Raw genomic sequence first — 21,559 nt, 5'->3', positions numbered from 1 at the left:
TTTTAAACTCAGACCAAGTCTTTAATAAATCAGTGGTAAAATCAACATGCCTTCGCCGGGAGCCGAACCGGTGACAATTTGAATACATTAGCCATAATCGTTTGCCTAATGGAATAGCCAGCTCTGGTAAATTATTGGTGTCTTATGTTTGACTGAGGCGTGTCTGCAGATTTCGACGATGAGCTGTGAAAATCAAAGCCAGTGTTAGCTAAGATATTGTAATAGCTATGCAATTTTAAATATTCTTGAATGCAAATTCTATTAATGGGTATCGATTATGCTAATCAGAAATTTAAAATGTTAATGTCGCGTACATTTTATCTTTTTAGTTTTTATTGGAGCATTATTCATTGTTGTAATAATGTTTTGCATCTTATAATGGTATATTTTAAAAAAACTCTCTTTGCGGTGTAGATATTAGTAATATCTTATGTGATTTACAAAACATAGACTATTTAGATGCTCTAATACAACAGAAAACCGCGTATTAAATAGCATCTTTGCTGTGTTTTGTATGGTCGTTGTGATTGCCGTAGTCAATAACAATATAGATCTGAACCATATAATTTACATAAATAAAAAAAAGTAAAGTACAGTTATATATATAAAGTAACAAATTGCGCGGTAAATAAAATAAAAAATATATATTTTATAGCTATGAATACCTCGGTACAATATAATCCAGTGTACGTAATATACAGCTATGTACGCAATATATTCCAAAGTACGCACACCGACGGCAGTTTGTTCTTCACTTGACCTCACAGCGAAGGGTCAAAGTTATAAGTTTGCGAAGACCAAATGGCCTTATACGTCTAGATATTTTGATGAGATTTTAATGGGTTAGGCAATATTAGTCATCATGCAGTTTTCAGATTCGCAATTGAAAAGGGGACTTTGTTTGAACGTGACGTACCCATGAAAACTTAAACTATATCTATACAGGTATATATCATACGATATATATCTTGTCAATGGTTCCTTGATTGCGGACTGTACACTGTTCATACGTATATATCACATGATATTATGTATTGAAGCCCGCATCCCTGAAGAGTTAGATTGGGGCTCAAGTACTGTATTCATATTAAGCTGAGTATGTTATTTATTAGTCTCGTAATGAGGTAGGGAATTAGAGTATACATATATCAGTCTCATAACGAAGCAGGGGACTCTTTTATCGTTATATAGGGCACAAATTACTATAAGTGCTAAGTAGTAACTTGGGTGGATTTCCAAATCGCCATATACACAATGTTTTCTCATTTAAGAATTGAATCCGGAACAACTCAAATCACACGGTAAACAATACAGGCCATGATCGCTAGGATTATTGAAAAAAAATATTAACCATATTATTTCGTTCAAGGTAGCGTCGAAGATAAAAAAAACCTAAACAAGGTTTTCTTCTAAAAAGATTTTTAATAACATAAGTTAACCGAGTCTTTTTTTTATATAATCCTTAAGTCATAAGTTCTACTAAAAATATCTATCCAGACAAATAACAAGAAAGAATGAAATATAAAAAAGAAAGGGTTGATCATACAAATTACAATTTAAATGAAGTGCTTTGTTATGTAAGTGTGCCATTTTTCACTTGGTGTTTAAATATAATTCTCTTGAAAATTGTAGAAACGGTCGACATAGGAGCTAAAATGTAGGTGATTATGTTATATAATAATATAATATCAGCGCTGTATACTGTCCCATTGCTGGGCACGGGTCTCCTCTACTACTAGGACAAAACAAATTCGTAGGGTTCTGTTAGAATTTTACAAATTTGTTAGGTCTTTACAGGCTTTTGGATATACCAGCTATACAAATGGCATTAACAGTAAGGAAGAAGCCAGTCATGTAATCTGAAAACCTTATATAACTTGAAATAAAATATAATTATAATCACATGGCATAACATAGTATGTAGTAGTAGTAACATAGCATATTAAAGTCGGTTAGGACATCTGTAAAACTAAAAGAATATTGAAGCGATTATTTCAAAACATAAAAAAACTTCTACATCGATCTAAATCTAGGCGTCATTATACTTTATGTAGAGATCTCACGCATAAAAATGTAACCACGAACATCTAAAACTTTTATACGTAAAGGCTGAGGTCAACATTTGAAATAAAATACAACAAAAAATATTTAACGAAGTATTCTTGAGAGATAAGTAGGTTGTAATTCAATCGCTATTTTAAATAAAATTTCTTTCTTCAGGTTGTTTAAGTGCGCAATTTAGAGCGGGAATATTCAGAGTATGGTACGAAATTGTGTACATTTTGTAAGATTACTAAGGAATTAAATGTTGAGCAACAGTGAACAAATACACAATACTATTTTTTAATAATGTAATTATTGTTTCTTTCTTCTTTTCATTAACCCTGTTGCGAAATGTACTGCAAATTATTTAGTATGTGAATAGTTTTGAGAATTAAATTTGGAATTCAAGAAATCAAAATAGATATAATGTATAAGAAATAGGAGATTATGCGCCATAAAATATAATAAAAGTATTGACTTATAGCCTAATTCATTGTTACAAAAACTAACACACACATCGTATTAAAAAAACAGATACAGCACAAAATCTAACGAAATGCTATTGAAAAGACAGCGTGTTTTACTTGGTAAGTACTTAATAAAATTTTATTCTTGCAAGTTATTGCGAGCTATTTGCAACTGCGGGAAAATGGAGTGCTGAGGTTTGAGAACAAAATCATTTTATATTCTGCAAGGTATTTCACAGATCGGTTTTAAAGTTTATTTAACTTCGCAATATAACCGATATTTTCGAAGTTAGCGAAGTATGAAGTTAGTAACGAATCTAGAAAATTTACGCTTCAGTATTTTATTAGAACTTTTCATCATAATTAGTTTACTTTCATGACTTAACTATCTATTATTTTAGATTTGTGAGAAATACGTGATCTATACTTAAGAAATGTCTGTAGAAATAAATGCATCATACCTTCTCTAACAAAATATGTCCTAGACTTATAAAATAAAACTCAACCTCCCGAGGTGAACCAAGAGGAATCCGCCCGTAAGCCTAATAAGCCGCCACTTTAGGAGGGACTTAGCGTGGGCCCGCGGGACAGTTGAGGGTTTCCCGCGGGATGAATCTGGTACAAAATCATTTCATCCGTGAACGAATTTGTGTGAGGTTGTTTTATGTCGGTTTGCGTGTATGTATTTATCAGTCTAAAATACTATAGATAGTATTTTAGACTGATAAACTTTTGCCATTTTTGATTGGAGTTTTCTTTATGTTGTGTTTTAGTCATTATGAAGAATTGCTAATGTATTGCACGTGGTAAATGTTGGAACCGCCGTAAACAGGTGTTACTTTTACTTCGTTTGTGCGTTGTGCAAACAAGGAGTTAAAAAAATTTAAAAGTATTTTTTACAACTACCGGCTGTCTATAACAAAAAAATAACTTTATTGCCTCTTTATAATTATAGTATATTGATACAAGTAAATATATATTATTTTAAAAGAAAACATCACGTGTTTTTTTTTAATACAAGGCAATAAAAAAGCCCTAGAAAACTCACGCCTTCTGAATACTTTAAAATTATGAGTCATTAAGTAATTATATATATTTTGTTAAATATTCTAATCATGATATTCATTTTTATTCTATGAACGATGTAAACATATCTGTGGCTATATCAATAGGGTATTTGAAGTGGATTTTAATTAAACCTGCATTGGAACTTTATACGCCGCATCAAACACGAGGAAAATATATAAAAGCATTAAACCAAAGCATAAAATGAATTGCATAATGAGTTCATATTTAAAAAATAAACTGATTACATAGTCGATAATAGCGCTCCACCTTGCTGACATTCGGGCCACGTTATAATATCATATAAAATTATATATTTTCATACACACAAGCCCGTCAGACATCTAAGAAATCAATACGTTCCCTTAAAACAATTTTGGAAGAGTGATGGATGAACTTCTGGTTTTAAAGAAAAGGTGACCCAAAGCTATCGTATTTGGGTCTGCGAATTAAAAAAAATTACACACCATAATTACAAAGTACTCAGGCGGACTCAATGGCATAGGTTATCAATTGTCTTGATGTCATTCTTGGACTTAGAACTTTCCATATCTTCTATATATAATATTATAAAAGAAAGTCCCCCTTCCCATTTATATGTTATGGATTTCTCGAAATCTACTGAACGGATTTTAAAGAAATTTTGTATGTTGATAGTTTAAGACCCTGGGAAGATTATAGGCTACTTTCTATCCCGGGAATATATATATAGTGGGACTTTTATCCCGGAAAATTCCTTCAAGCGGGCGAAGCCACGAGCAAAAGCTACAATTTATATTAACGCGAATTAATAATTTTAAAACATTCTTCTCATGTAGAATAACTTACCTTATTTATAATGTGTACCGTTTTATGGTCAAAACTATTAACTCGGTAAGCTAGTAACGCATTATCCCAATTTACTTAGGACGTAATAATTGTTTGCACAGGTCCCTTAGAGGAAGGCAGGAAGCATAGCTCTTAGTGATTTTCGTTGGACAACCAAAGGGTGACTTAATTTTAATTAATTGAAATTCAGGACCCGAAAGTTAGTTTCTACGAAGTTTGTAAGTAGGTAAAGCAAATTTAACGATAATATTATGATTTGAATTGTAAAAACAAAAATAATTTAACAAATGAATTCTATCTTTAGGGATTGGAATTACGATTCCTAATGAAAAGACTTGATAATATCAGCCTATATTATATTATATTGTTCCGCTGTTGGGCACGGGCCTCCCCTACTACTGAGAGGGATGAACCCTTAGTCTACCACGCTCGCCTATTGTAGATTGGTAGACTTCACACACCCTCAAAATTCCTATACAGTACTTCCCAGGTACGTAGATTTCCTCACTATATTTTCTTTCACCGTTAAAGCAAGCGATAATTTACAAAAAATATACATATAATTTGTAGAAAAGTCAAAGGTGTGTCTTGAGATTTGAACCTGTGGACACTGGACATTCGTCTCGGCAGTCCGTCCACACCGAACTAGGCTTTCGCCGCCGCTGCTAAACGTACGGGAAAATTTTTAATTTACGTCCTTCATACATTATTCGATAACCTTAAAAAATAAAAGATCTGCTCATTAAATAGTATGCAGTTTAAAATTTTATTACCCGCTTCAAAAATGAAACATCATTTCAAACCGGGAGCAATCTTAAAAATAAAACAGATTACCCCATTTTACACCCTTGACGATTTTTGTTTACGTTAATTAAAACATTTCTTTCATTAACGCGAAACCGGTGGTGCCTTTAAAAAGAAATTTCTGAGGCGGGCATAAAAGGCAAAATTAGAAAGTGGTATTATACCGCACGGGCGCGCTAATGAACAAAAAGGTCTTTATACCACACACAACCTTTGCTTAATAGAACTAATTAGCCGAGATTCTGCGTAACAATGATTAATATAAAACTATAGATTTGTCGTACCTTAACAAATTAACGAAATAGTATTCTGTACGCACTTATATGTATTCTAGAAATTAACGTCACATGTGAAAGAATTAGCGCAGCCTTTACTCGAGTATTTGTCATTTAGATACCCGTCGTAAATATCTAGTCTTCAAATTGCGCGTTCTGACATATCTATAAGTACTTCTTTAATAAAATCTATACACTAAATTAATACACTTAAATTATTCAGCTTTATAACACATAAAGCTGAATGATTTAACTGCGCTAATCTCAGTAAATATTTAAACGGTTTTTTTGCACTACCAAGCAATCATTACTTCTGAGTGCTGAGGCGACCTTTCATTCCGGGAACATATTTATCCCGGAAAGCTTTTTTAGAGCGGAGCCACAGATATACTTGGAAATTTTTCGACTTTCGTAGATTTATTTTCTTTTATTTTTAAATATTTAAGTATAAATGATCAAGTGGTTTCAAATAGGGTTCGCGAAGGGGGACGAGGTTCTGCTAGATTAGGTGTTACTAATCGCTTTAGTAACCTCCTCCTAGCCGAATTTCGACCACAACGGCCAATTTCAACGGAGATCAGCCAGGTACGCAGGATATATTATAGTGCACAAGTGTGTGCGCAATACACAGGTACACTCTTTGTTCCTTCACTCTCATAGTTCGGTGAGACGGCAAGCCGACATTACCGGAGAGAGATCAGATATCGCTTTAGTAAAAGTTTAAAGGAATACCAATACCTAACCTAAGTATAATTAAAATCCAAAGAGTTATACCTTTACCTGGCTGAATGTCTTTGTTAAAAGCTATTTCAATCCTTCTTGAGATAAGGATCTCAAGATTAATAAGAACATAGAATACCATCCCTTTTACTTAAAAGGGATAGTTTTGTATGTTCTTATTAATTCTGTGTTGTATTTCTCCCGTCATTCTCTAAGCAATATTTGACTTAAGATAAGTTGCTTAAAATAATACAGATTACCTTTATAATATGCTATTGGCGTGGACCTTTTTTTATAATATCTATGCAAGTACAAATTCTATATAACTTCTTATCGAGATCGATTGGTAAATAACATCATGTAAATTCTTTTTTTCTTCCAAGCTATGTCATTCCATGCTATCCCACATGGTGGTGGGGTCTGCTTTCCTCGTTTTTCTTTTCCACTTCGGTCTATCCATGATGTCGTCTTCGGAAACCTGACATTTGCCAAATCCCTCAGCACTACATCCTTCCACCTCGTCCTAGGTCTGAGTTAGTCCTTCGGCCAGGAATAGTTAACTGTAGTGCTAAGTTTCCTACGTAGTCGGGCGGCTTCCTTTTCGCGTGGTTATACCACCCTAGCTGGCTCTTCTGCATTTTATCAAATAATATCATGTAAATTGATACCAGTAAAAATGTTCACATAACCGCATGTGGCATGTAAATAATAAATAATATGTGCATTAATACTAGTAAATAATGTCCAACATCATATTTTTAAGAAAGCCGCCGCAGCTGAAGTCTGATAGTTCAGCACAAGTAAATTCTGCCAAGATACTTATTTCATGGCATTATATAACTAGTAGCGAAAGTTTCAAACTATACTACGTCATACGTGTCACAAAATATACAGCTAGATTTGAATTGACATTCTTATTATGTAGATCAAAATTCATAAAGACATTGCAATTCTTTTCTCAGGCTATGATTTCAGACAGTTCTTTCTTAGTTTAAGATCGTTTTGTAGTTTGTGGATAATGGAAGCCATTATAGTGACCAAAATGTAACTTTTAAAATTGTCTTTGTTCCAGAAATACGTGAGCGAGTTAACAATTGTGCGAGATTGTGTGCCGACGTGCAGCGAGAAAGGTGAGTGGGAAGAATGCCTTTTTCCCGATTTTCAACACTTAGTTATAATTGGGTTCGAAATGCTCATGAATAGCCACTGGAATTTTATGGCTGATCCTCTCCTCTAAAGGTAGCATCTGCCTAGTCACGTGTATCCTCTTAAGAAATAACGATCTCAATTAAATTATGACAAGTCAATAGAATTCAATATAATTATTTTTTTTTTAACTTTGTGGTCGTTTTAGTATGACTTTTGTTAGATGAACCTGTTCCAAAACGACATTATTATATCGACGGTTGAAAAGCTAATTTGCTTAAGCGACATTTTTTGCGACAATAAGTTTCATACATATTTTATTTTGTTCAAAAATTTCGAAAAATATGTCACTTAAGTCATGTAGCCTTTCAACCGTCCATATATTTTGGGTTTAGAGAATTTATTTTACTCTAAAGACAAGACGTCCAGTTACAATGAGTGTTAGTAAATTAAAGTTACTTAAAAACTATGGTTAGCTCAATCAATCTTTAATGTGTTTAAGATATTTCTTCCCTTACAAATTTTCTTAGCCTTGTTTTGAATATCTCCATTGATTTACTATTTTTTATATTGTGTGGAAAACTATTGTATAATTGCGCACCCTCAAATATTATATTTGCTTACCGTAACTGCTCGTTCTGTGCTGTCTTAATTTAATTTTGTTAGTGTTTCTCAAACTATGATGGTATGTTCTCATTGTAAATTGAATGTCTGGTTGTATTTTATTACTTCATGAAACAATAAATAAAACGTAAACAAAACTACACCTATCGTTTATTTAGACGTTTAAAATATCGTCGTTTCACCCAGACATTTTGATCTGGGCAAACTAGGACGGATGGCGGCCGAGTAATTTCCGTGTGTTCGGCAAAAAGGGTCAATATCTAAAATATTTTCACGCGCTCAGCGCAGGGGAAAGAAAGCACAAAATCTATTACAGCTGACAAGGTGAAGTATGTAAGTTTTTTTATCGAAACTCGATGCCTCAATTCCGAAACTGCTAGGTAAGGGAGGGAAAGTATCGTAAATCAGTCAATGTCGCTACGTCCTCTACACAATATTTATTTGGTCTAATTTACATCAGATAGGAGAGCTTTACGTTCGCGTTGTTTTCAAGCCTATAAAAGTAGCTGTAGGTAATGAATTCGTGGAAAACAGGAGGGCTTATAACTAATTAAAACTAACATTTAATGAACACAACGAACGGCTAATTCTGGATGTAGAATGGCGAGAAGTCATTGAGGCTGGAGGAGCCATAAGCAAATCTAAATATAATAATATAATATCCAACACAATGAACGTCATCATGCGTTCCGTATTTTATGACATACATTTCCGAACACCGCATCAGCTTTCAAAACGCACCCATAAAATGAAGGGCAGATAAACACATGTCCGCAAAGCAAAATGGGAGTTAACAACGCGTCGTGCCAATTTTATGGTAATTGATTGGGCCGAATACGAAGCCGATGGAATTGTTACCCGCTGAGGGCCCTCATTAAGCCCTGGAGGCCTTTATCTCTAATATAAAGTCAGTTGCAATGGGTTTGTGACTCGTTTGAACAAAAGAGCGTTCCGAATCCGGGATTTGTGATTTTATGCTGAAGATTTTGATGATCTGATAAAGTCAGGACGCTTATTACAGATGTCTAAGTTTACGAATTCTGTTCAAGATCAGTTGCAAAACTGGGAATTTAGATTAGTAGGATGTAAGCTGTTTCACAAATCACCAGATTAGTTTAAGGAACGTTGAGAGTCTCACTACATATCAATTATGCCTCTTGTATAAATGTATTTGGTGTAAATCTGTAACTTAGTGCATAAGTTCATTGGTGTTTTTTTAGTTAGGAACACAGGCTAGGATAGAATAAACCAGTATTAACTATGTAATTATATGAAAAATGGATAGATTTATGATTCGTTTTGTAACAATAATGGTTTGTATTTTCATTATGGATTTCTAGTTTTGACGTTTTCTAGAATTTATTTCATATCTTGACAATAATGCAGCATTCGGAATTTACACAACGGTAACAAAAACAAAATTATCTTTAATATCAAAAGAAAAATTTCATTGAAAACTGCGCATCGTAAATCGTTTGGAGTCTACATTAGTTATGAATAATTTAGCAATTAGTTGTCTCCAAGGGAAGTGATAAGAGAATAATATATTATTTCACTTAGAGGCCTTTTTTTAAAAATCCTAAATTTATATCTTTTTTAAATATTATTGTAGAAATAGTTGGACATGAATTAAGGCATTTTCTTTGACAATCCTAAAATAGAATTCACTATTAAATTTGAAAGCCATAGAATTCAATAATAAAGATATCAATATTGTGTTACTTTACTTTATCAACGATATTAAGAAGTAAGTATAGTTTGTGAGTTTGGTGCGAGGGATTTTAGGAGGGTTGGTTGGAGCTCCTGATCTGAATCTGAAATTACGTTCACTAGTAACAACCAATATTATATACGATAGGCTTAGTTTATGTAAGAGAATCTTTAGAGAAGCAATTCCGGGAAATATAATCTATTCATACATTCATTCTTTCTTTAATTAATTAATTCATTCATAGGTGTATTTATAGTAATGTAGGCAGGAACAATTAAAAAATTAAAAAAAAAAATTAAAAAAATTATTTGTATTAAAAAGAGACAAATGTTACAAAATTCAATTAAACAGACAGGATGAAGTGTAAACAGGTAATCAGCGCCAACACCACGGCTTACCAAAGCAGGCACGACCTTCAGTTATAAAGAAAACTACATAGAAGAAGAAGAGGTGTAATTATAAGATCTACTTAAATTTATTGACGATCTTCAGTTATAAAGAAAACTACATAGAAGTAGAAGTGGTGTAATTATAAGATCTACTTGAATTTGTGTAAAAAAATAAAAGGTCTAGCAGCCGCTCACGTTTTTGTACCAGATGCAAGGTAATTATCAATAATAATCATAGTATTGTTGGGGTAAAAATATTTTTATGAGGGTATTTGTGATACGTTTTGCTATGAAAACAATGAGCGTTTGATAGACCGAGATCGAGTGCCTAAAGCGTACTCATGAAGTAACCGTACTTCATGAGTACGCGTGTGCGAGCGTGTCGACCCTTGCCAGGCTAACGTAATATCGTGTTAAAAAAAACAGACCGAGGCATCGTTGACAGTCGTACCGGTCAGCTTGTTATATTTATTTATATTTTTAATCAAAATCGCTCCAGAACCTAATACTTAATATTATTATGTATTGGCATCATTTTATGACAAAAACAAGTCTAGTTTACTTATTAGAAAATAGATACCAGTTCATTAAATACCATCAAATTCAGAAAATTTTTACTACCCTCGTGTTGAAGAATGAATATATTAATACTTTTAACACATAATTAATTATACTTTAGCGTATACTAATAAAACCGGCTCATGTGTCGGTTCATTTGTATCAAATTAAAATGTATTATTAAAGCGGCTATTGTTCCACGTCGGCTGAATACTGAGCTTAATGACGGCTAAGGGCCTATTCACATGGGGCGTTTACTTAATTTATTAGCGTAGTTTTAGAAAAAACAAGCTTGTAAGCCCATATTCGTTATTTTACGATAAGATGAATACAAATGTAAACTGTTTAGAATTAAGTGTAATATAGCCCTTGAAGTGCTTGTTTGTTCAATTTTGTTGAGATTAATTATTTATTAATAGAACTGAATTTAAAAGGACATGAATTAAGTATTTGCTTTTTATTTTTAGAAAATGGATATTTGATTGAACAAAGAAACATTAAGGCGACGAATAGTTAAAGTGAGGTAAAGAAAAAAAAAGGTTTTTGGCCTTGACACTATTTCTCTAATACCAATTTGAATAGAAACTTATAATGAGATCTGAAAAAATTATATTCAGCTGATAGTCATCACTGCTACTCGAGGCGCCATGTATTATGGGCCTCCAAAAGGGCGCGGCGGCGGTGGAAAAACTGAATATAAAGGAAATGGCGAATACTATCCCGGCCGAGGGCCAAGATCCGGTGCGTTGGGCCAGGCAATGGCGTTTTGTGGACTATATTTTTTGTGGAGCGGCTGGTTCGTTGCAGTTTTTGAGTTGGCAGCCGTATAAGGATTCCGGGGTTCAAAAAATGCACGCCTTATCTTGATGATGTTGCATCAGGCGGCGCACGCGGTCCCGACGATAGCATCGCTGTCGATACACGACGCGCACGCAAAGAGGGCTTGCATCATATCGAAATGACGTCACCAACAGCAAAGCCCAAGCCTTCAGTCAATTAAGGGGTTACGTGTGCGTTAAAGCGAGTGCTTTCACCAATTCATGCGGATTTTTGCGTCTTTTCGACAGTCAAAGCAACGGCTACGGTGGCAGCAAATGCCGAAGTCAATATGGCGCCCGCGCGGATGGTTCGGTGCGGTGCGCGTGAGACAGATAGGGTAGGCGTTCGAGTGTAAGAGAGAGGGGTACGGATATAAGAAACTAAAGAATAGGGATGAAGTTGCAAACTAATAATTGCGCTTAAATGTAAAAAAAAATGTGAAGTCATCTTGGTGGAACCAGCCACCTTTGAAACCTTGACACAACCGTGACAAATGATTGTATTCGTGACACAGATTATTAAAATAACATTATTATAATGGTGATTTGATCAATGAATAGCGAATGTCGCATGTGCCGTAGCCCTAAGCATATAACTATAACTAGCACGCGACTTCGCGTCAATACTTCGCTACGGTGTAGTGTGATTAATTAAAATATTTTATCTTATTTCGTACGTGGTAATGAATGGAAGCTATTAATAACGATGCAGTATTTGTTTAGAAAATAAAAAGGGAAAAATAACCCGAGTTCAGGTTTTATATTGTTGAGAATCATAGTTTCCGGATTCACTTGTATATAGGTACAGTTTGTACCCGACTGTACAGTTATTGTGGAGTAGGTATAATTTTCGACCTGTGTGGTAAAAGAACATAATAATTTATAGCTATTTTATTCAACAAGACAGGCCGCGCTTTATTTGGAATACCCTATATATACAGTTAGTTATAAAAGTGACTGAACAAATTGAAAATTTCACAACCCTTCTGCGCATTAACTTCAGTCGAAATATTCTTCTTTCGCTATCTAAAACAAAGTAAACCTTTCGAAGTTTATTTCTTGATGATAATGCGTTCGTTATTACGATAACAGACGTTTAAAATCAATTTGATAGAAAGTTCAGCTACTTTTGTAACTGACTACAATCAATGCACTTACATTTAGGATAAAAAAAAATAACCAAAGAGTTCCTATAAAATGTAGCGTCAGTTTCGCGGTGTAATATCCACGACACATCAGAATTTCAATTGATGATCACCCGTTACAAGCCCATCAAACACGAGGCTCGTAAAACGAATGGCCGTCATTGATCAGCCACTCGTAACTTTGTCCGCATCGAGTAAGTAGTAAAGTTTTATTGAGGGTACACAAGAATGAGTGCACCCTTTGTGGTCAAATATAGGCCATCTATTGTGTTCAGCCTTTGACAGGAATTCTTTATGGATTAGGTAAAAGAAAAGTCACATGATTTGAACTTATATCTGAAATTGTCAGTTGGATTTCGATTCTAGTATTATTGTGGAGGTCTAGTTACTTTATTATTTATAGAATCCCTTCGTTCTTTTTATTTCTGGAATTCTAGATCGTATTATTAACGAGAATTCTTCTAAAATCGTGGACCATCACTATAACATATAGCTATTTAAATGTGAAAGCGGTGATAGCCTAGTTGGGTGTGGAACGGACTGCCAAGACGAATGTCCGCAGGTTCAAACCCCAAGGGCACACACCTCTGACTTTTCTAAAATCATGTGTGTATTCTTTGTGAATTTATCGTTCCCTTTAACGGTGAAGGAAAACATCGTGAGGAAACCTGCACATCTGAGAAGTTCTCTATAGGAATTTCGAAGGTGTGTGAAGTCTACCAATCCGCACTAGGCCAGCGTGGTGGACTAAGGCCTAATCCCTCTCAGTAGTAGAGGAGGCCCGTGCTCAGCAGTGGGCAAGTATATAATACAGGGCTGATATTATTATTATTATTATTTAAATGTTGACATGACATCTATTATCACTCGTCTGCAATATGCACTGGAAGATTTTGTGACGTAATGTTAATAAGAAATCTTGGTACTATCCATTGTTATTGTCTCTGTTCCTTTAAAATTCAAATATTGAGATTGCGTAGTTTTCTTTGATTTTTCTTGAACGTAACTCGTCTGGTCACAATTATTATAACTTTGAAATGTATCCATTATGTTTATTCAAATTATGCTTTATGTATCCATTTATGCTACTCTTTATTTTCCTTTATTTAAAATAAAAAATTACAAACGTCCTAAATTGACATGTGAAGTTTCATATACAATTAATTAAAGATATTTATGTATCAGATTCTCAGCATACCTGATAAACGTTTGGTTCAACAAAAGAACATCGATGCTTAACCGTATATGGCATAATATATGCGTTGCGTACAACCAACCTGAACACGATTGCAATCGTGATTAGAGCGTGTTGACACACATGTAACAGCGAGAATCAATCTAATTACGCTTTGATTGCTTGCGTATGCAGCGTCATTGATTCCTAATCAATTGAAACTTAGATGAATAATTTTTCATGTATTTTTTTTTAAACTTTCCTGCCCTCACACCCACCACTACAACTCCTGTAAGCCAGAATCAGCAGTGGCATGCATTTTATAACACCGAGCAATGAAGCTCGGTGAGTCTCAGGGAAAACTAATTTGTCATTATTCTGCAACGACATTAATCAAATAGAAAGACAGGGAGAAGTTGGAAATATAATGGACAATATTTCATATATTGTACGACTATTAACGATTTTAATATGAATATCAGTCCTGTACCGTGCAAGCATATTGACCTACGTAAGCAATTTACACACGGCACACGGCAATAATACTATCATTACACATCTAATCATTAACACGCATAAACTAATTTTTGAATTATCACTTAATAACAATAAAAATGATAACCAATATAACTGCATAACAGTTGAACCCTAAGTGTATGGATAAACATCGTAAAAGTCCAGTATAATTACATAGTGACCCACTGCTGGGCAGTCCTGGATTTGTAAATAGACCGTATAGGCAGCGGCCTATGGGCGGCAGCCTCTTAGGGGCGGCAGATTTCATAGGACTTTCACTCGATTTAATTAATCATTCGTTTATGTAAAATTAGTGCCTTCCATAATACAAACAAATGGAAAATTATTAAGTATTTTAAACACCTACATACTCGTACATACATACATAAACCTACCTAGATGGGGCAACGGAAATAAAATAGCTTACACTCATAAAAAATATAAATCCGGCACTGTTACTGGGTTCGAACCTCATCTATTAGGACGATGAAATACCATTAAAGTTATTAAATTCTAAATACACTATACTGTCGTAAGCAGAGAAGACATCCTTAAGTGATATGTCTGAATTCATTATAGAGGAGACGTTAAGCTGTCAGCCTCACCCAATTATCTGAAATGAAGCACAAACCATATCTTGGCGCTTATTGGAAACGTGATTAGAGCGCGACTATGAAATGCGATCTAATTATTTTCGAGAATGTTAGGTCATGTGGTATGAAGAATGTCAATAGATCTTGATGATGTAACCGCTTGACAGTGCCTTCATTAACTGACTAATGTGGATTTGTGGTCATGATTATTATTGTTATAATTATTTTCGAGAATGTGAGGTCATGTGGTATGAAGAATGTCAATAGATCTTGACGTTGTAACCGCATGACAGTGGCTTCCTTAACTGACTACTGTGGATTTGTGGTAATGAATGTTAGTGTTATAATTATTTTCGAGAATGTGAGGTCATGTGGGATGAAGAATGTCAATAGATCTTGACGATGTAACTGCATGACAGTGGCTTCATTGATTGACAACTTTGAGTTTTGTGGTCATGATTATTATTCTTAAAGAGCCTTATAATACAGTCAGACAAGTATAACAATAGATTGATAAATATATTTAATATGTTTGTTGAATAGCTAATATAAGAAGACGATTTAAAATCATATAATTGAAATCAAAGAAACCGAACTTTCAACAGCTCAATAGTTGCCCGGACTTAATCATGCTAATTTGTACCATAATTGTTTAACAATTAAGTAAAGAATTGTAATGACAAGCAGATTAACTATTCAAGTACTAACCTATGCATCAACACTGGAAATTTCGATCGAAATGCGTGCCAATTAATAGTACGGATATCTGTGCGAAACAGTTGTCTGTCGTGGTATTGAGCGCATCCGATACGGTGAGCTGATTGATATTCAGTTGAAGGCAATGTAATTAAATTCGGAATCCTCTATTGTTATGAACTTTGGGATTAAATGATGAAGCGTTGTTTATAGCCTTTTGTTTTAAAGGGTAAACTTTGTTTTCTTCGGGACAGTGATTGACATCAGAGAAATTTAGACTGACAGTGATTTTATTATTAATCTTACTGATACTATGAATGAAAGTTTGTGAAAATGTTTGGATGTTTATTAGAAGTAAACACAGTAATATGTATTTGGATTTAGAGGGCATTTGGCACAAGGGTAGATCATGGATAAATATATTGGCTACTTTTTATCCTGGTAACTTGCTCCCATTGGAAATAATGGAATTTTTTAATCTCGATTTTTAAAATATAGTTAACACTGACATCGTATAGTATTTGAGGGACGTTTGTCGCGGGAAAGGCATTTCACGCGAAGCCGCAAATAACACCAAGTTCCTTTTAAAATTCCCATTTTTTTAATACAATATGATTAAGGGTCGCTGTGAATTTTATCAGTTAAATATTTTCTTTGCTATTCTCCCAAATTTTCAATCATGAAATAAATAACACACACGACATCACGAATTTATCTCCGAAGGGGTATGCAGAGGCGCAACCAGGGCATCCACTTTTCGCCAAGTGTGTTCCATCCCATGATGTGATAGCGGGCGAGCCTATCGCCGTAACGGGCATAACTTCCTGACTCCGATAACAGCAGAAAAACCCAAATACCATTTTTCCCGACCCGGGATTCGAGCCCAGAACCTCAGAGCGCTGCCCACAACTACGCCACCGAGGCAGCAATCTAAGAAATAATATAGACCTAAAATTGATGTCACACCCTCTCTTGGCGTGGAAACACGTGGTAACTCAATTGCTCACTTCTTCCTATTAAATTAAGTTCTATAAGCGAAGCGTGAAGAAGCAATTATGCAATGCCACTTAATTATGGCGACTGGTGGAAAATGTTAGCGCCGCGCGTCGGCTGCGGTTTCCTTTACCGAACTACAGTGATGAACACTCTCTTTTAATAGAAAATGAAATGGAGGTTCAGAAGCCATCAGTTCGCCTACCTGTTGATATTTGATTTGGTTATCTTTTTTTTTGTTTTATTACGTTTTTTTCAGTCGGTAATATTATACGTATTATTTAGTACAATATATTTTAACCGACTTCAAAAAAAGGAGGATGTTTATATCGACAGTTTTTTTTTGTTACCTCAGAACTTTTGACTGGAGGAACTGATTTTGATGATTCTTTTTTTATTTGAAAGCTGGTGCTTTCCGTGTGGGCCTATATAAATTTAATTGTTGCTGGACCCTTGACTTCAGAGATATATCAGAAAACTCTTAAAATGATGTAGTCAACTATGTCCTCAACGAATACTGATTTTTACTAACACAAAAAAAAAACATTTTAACAAAAAATTAAACTGCCTTTAAAATCCACTTAAAATAAAATATAATTTAACATTACCTATATTCTGGATACTAACTTTAGAGTCGGTGTCCAACTTTACAACTGCCTTGAAACTAATACACACCTTTTTCCAGAGTGGTGGGGTGCACGCACCTACTGCTGTGACTCCGACGAGTGCAACGGGTCCTTCGCACGGACAGCGTCGGCGCCCGCTTTGCTCCTCGCGCTGAGTGCGCTGATCTTTGCGCGCTGACCGCTTGACCAACCACACTGGTAGATCTATTCCTTTTTTAAAAGTTCTCATAAATTTTAAATTTGATTTTAGAAACAGAATCTTATCAAAGAATCCTTAACAATTCCAATTTTAATTTTGGAAAGCATTTGATTTTGAATAATCCCTTATGTTGTATTAAGTTTAAGTTTTATTTGTTAAATGATTATATTGATATTGCTCACGAGGTTTATGCGACCTGGCTGAATAATTCAGAATTAAAATAAAATGCCTTGATTTTTTAATTTGTCACACCTATTACAAATACCTACTGCAATAACTGTAGAGAGATGCTTAAATAGATACTATGTAATATACTCATTAATGTTATGTTCTCGTTGTATAATTTCCGTTAATTTAAAAGATTCTAAGGCAGAAAACCTCAAACCTAACGTAAAAATATCTTTTTTAAAATACGACCGTTATTTTTGTTATCTTAACTCCCCGAATTACAAATAACATTGTTATTCTTAATTTATAGCGTCATTTTCTGCTTTAATTGCGTCCCTTAAGATTTATTTCGCACTTTAAATCATGTTTGTAAATGTTTTACAATTTAAAATTGTATGGCTGTATATATTCATTTCCTTTTATGAATAATAGATTATGAATATAGTTTATATTTTTTAGATAATTATTTAACCAAAGCTCAAACAGTTCTATTTATACTGCTTCTTCAATATTTATTATAATTCTTTTAAACCAGTGGGTAGTCATTGGTTGAATTCAATATATAAAAATTTACAAAAATTCTAGGTGTAACAAATATCGTTTAAAATTATTTTACCATTTATTGTATACTGAGTAATTTGATTGATTTGAGTGAAAAAACCTAACGTCGTAAAGGGAGAAATAAAAATTTAACGCCTTTATTTGTATCTAAAAACGTTTTATTCAAGAATGGAATCGGCATAACAATCTTTATGAGGACTTATGGAAGGTCGATGAGATGCTTGCTTGACCTAAATGCTGTTTGTCTGAGAAGATTTGTGTTTCTCGTTCGAAAAATATTGTGTTTTTACTTTACAAAGTAAAATTACCTCTTTCGTCGTAAATAATTTTAATAAAAAATAAATATGTTGTGTTTTATTGCATGTATTTTTTATTAATTATATTTTAAAATTTAAAATAAAAAACAATTTACGTGTTGTGTTTTATTTCGTGTATTTTTTATTAGTTATTTTATGATTGAAATATAATGTCATTAAATTAATAACAAAATACACGAGATAAAAAATAATGTTAATTATTATTTATCTTTAGTTATTTGTAAAAATGTAGAGAAATTTAAGGTAAATGTACTTATTTCTGTCACCAAATTAAATATTTCCAACGTATTATTTTTTTAATTACGTATTTTAGTCGGCATTAAATTGATCGGACATGACAGTAAGTAGTATATTTGCTATAAATACTTGATATGATAATTGTAATTGTAAATAAGGTATATCATTCACGATTGACGCTTTATTAAATACACAATACAGTCAAATTCTTTTTTCTATATATAGATGTAATGTAGGCATAGATAGTGTAAGTGACGTCACTCTGTCATGTTTAACTTAGCCGTAATATGTCTTAACCGCCCTCACGCGAAAAAATTTAGAAACATGTCATGTATTATGTTTACGCAAATTTTAGACATTGAACATCCCCGCCGTTAGCACGAAGAATGATGTCTACGAAATGATGAGAGAAAAGCATAATATAACAAACCGCGATATAAACTGAAAAATAAAAATTTCAACATTAAATGTGCTAATGAGTATAAATTTTTTAAGACTATATTGAATTAGATAAATTCAATATATGCCCTAAACTATCTGTTATGAATGTGCCATACAAAATAATAATTTCAAGTAGATTCAACGATTATTCTTTGCAATTTTAAGAGATGTCTTACAATAATAAAACACAATTGAATGCAATAAAACCTGCCAGTGTAAACAGCAGTATTAGACAGTATTAAATAAATGCCAGTCTAACTAATATTTTTTTAAATAATCCAATCTAAATGCATTATTCTGACAAGATGAATACTAACAGTTCTAAATCAGCCATATGCATTGAATTTAATTGGGTATACATCTGCATAAACTTGTTTCGCCGAATTGGAGTCCTGACTAAGTACACAGCAATACGTTTCAAGTGAAACTAGTCTTGTGGCAGTCCCGAGTATATATCTCGCTGCATCGCTTCCAAGACGGGTGAGTTTAGTTTGTAGAACATTTATTATTGTTCTATATTGAGTTTGAAAATTCGAACAAGATCTATCTTTTTAAGCGTAATAGCTTTTCACTTTAGCCAATTTAGTACGAATGTTGGTGCCTAGTATGGCAAAGGGAAATCCAATTTTGTAGTTAGGTTGGTAGATATTTGAGTGTGGTCATAGATACATGTTGGTGCAAGATGCGCTTGTTAATTCTTTCATAAACATTAAAGGATGTTGGCTAAATATTAGCAGTCGCGTCCACACATTAGCCAAACATTGGCAAACATATTTACTCACATATTGGCCATGAGGAGAAGCCACCATTCAGCGGACACCAAAATGTCTTTGAGCTATTAGATCTCCATAGCTTATCCTCTAATAATGCATCTCAGAACGTTAATGACGTCGCCTGTCTGCCTAATGGCCGTTCTGTGCTTCCAATTTGTCATCGAGTTTCAATTTAATGGTCGTAAATTAGTGTGAGGGTGGTTAATTGGTCATAAATGGATTTTACTATTTATTAGGTAATATGACAGTGCCTAGACACGTCGTGAATAGGGGTAAGATGTTGATTTATACTCAATTTTGTTACGAACTGTAAAAGTAAGTTAAAGAAAAAGCCATAGGGTTCTCAAAGCAAAATAATTTTGGCAAAAGTAACAGTAACTTTGACCGTCTGTAAATGAAGAAACTGACCGTAAGTCAATCTAAATCTAAACTCGCCCCAATTTGCGATGTGTCTTAACAATAGATTTTTGACATTACTATTAATGTTCATAGTGGAAGTTATTCTGGTTTTCCAGTAAAAATATGGATTTAACCCAGCTTTAAAAAGAACTCTCAACAGCTGAAGGTAATTAAATCTAGAAAAATGGCGTTCGAGTGCAAGCTTCACAAAGTTTTTTTGAGTCGGTTAATGAAAGAAAGTTCGCTTTATTCTCATCCCTGGCGAATTTTCTTTTGGAAGAATAAATTCTAAAGACGACCTCAGCGGAGCCGAGTACTTGTTCTGTGTTGGATTACCACAAGCGTAAAAATAAGATGGTTGTCGTAGCGAATACGTGTTCCTTGTTCAAAATATTATTAATAATTATTTATCAAGTCCTTTTAATTAAAATATGGTTTCACTGTGTGCCACTTATGTGCCATTTTTTATTAAGTAAAATATTTTTTTAATAATGTAATATGATGCACGAAAATATATGTAAATAGACTATTTTCACTGGAAAACTAGATTTCACTTTAAACTAACGCTTTATAGTTAATATTACGTACATCAACAAGCTGAATATATTCTAAATTATAGTAAAAAATAAATTTATAATAAGAACCTATTTATTAAGTAAAAACTTATAATAATTCAAATATTCGATATTGTATGGTAATGTGTGACGCTACCTTGTAAATTTCTTTTTCCATTGCATAGAGTATTTGAGTATTTATTAGGGCTATTGTGTAAAAATATTCCTTGCTATATTTCGTATCTAACGAATTGCTCTGTACAAACTATTTCAATATAATAATAAAATCGTGTGTATTTTATTTAATACTTATTTTATTAAAAATTGTGTTCGATGGGTTTTTAGAACAAAAAATATGATCACCACCGCAAACAATTTTAGAAAAGTGAATAATTATTTTAAATACACACGATAAAAAAAAATACTAACATTTTTAATCAAAAATGAATACACAGTAAACGTTTGCTTATTTCAAAGGGCTTGAATTGATTTTGTATTGTATTGATACTTAATTTTGTAAACCTTCGTTTTGCTAATGTGATGTTATATGAAATGAAATGAAATCAAAGAAAAATAGACACAGGAAAATATAGAAATAAATTTAGCTTGTCCGAAATATCAAGTATTTTATTTATCAAAACTGTCTATAATGTGTTATATGAAATGAATGTCAAATACTTAGTAAAAAAAATAGACACAGGAAAATATAGAAATCAATT

General features: G+C 33.4%; 1 protein-coding gene across 1 annotated transcript in view; it reads left to right on the top strand.

Moving 5' to 3' along the window:
* The window catches only part of LOC119189673, a 91,362-nt gene extending 72,878 nt beyond the window's left edge, over positions 1-18,484 (top strand). Inside the window, exons 3-4 of the mRNA XM_037439987.1 lie at positions 7,275-7,332; positions 17,251-18,484. Coding sequence (XP_037295884.1) covers positions 7,275-7,332; positions 17,251-17,369 — 177 coding nt within the window. The 3' untranslated portion in view covers positions 17,370-18,484. The remainder of the gene's footprint in view (positions 1-7,274; positions 7,333-17,250) is intronic.
* Positions 18,485-21,559: the final 3,075 nt, after the last annotated feature.

The sequence above is a fragment of the Manduca sexta genome, chromosome 18 (genome assembly GCF_014839805.1).
Source record: "Manduca sexta isolate Smith_Timp_Sample1 chromosome 18, JHU_Msex_v1.0, whole genome shotgun sequence".
NCBI lineage: Eukaryota > Metazoa > Arthropoda > Insecta > Lepidoptera > Sphingidae > Manduca > Manduca sexta.
This window is presented reverse-complemented; position numbering and strand designations above follow the sequence as displayed.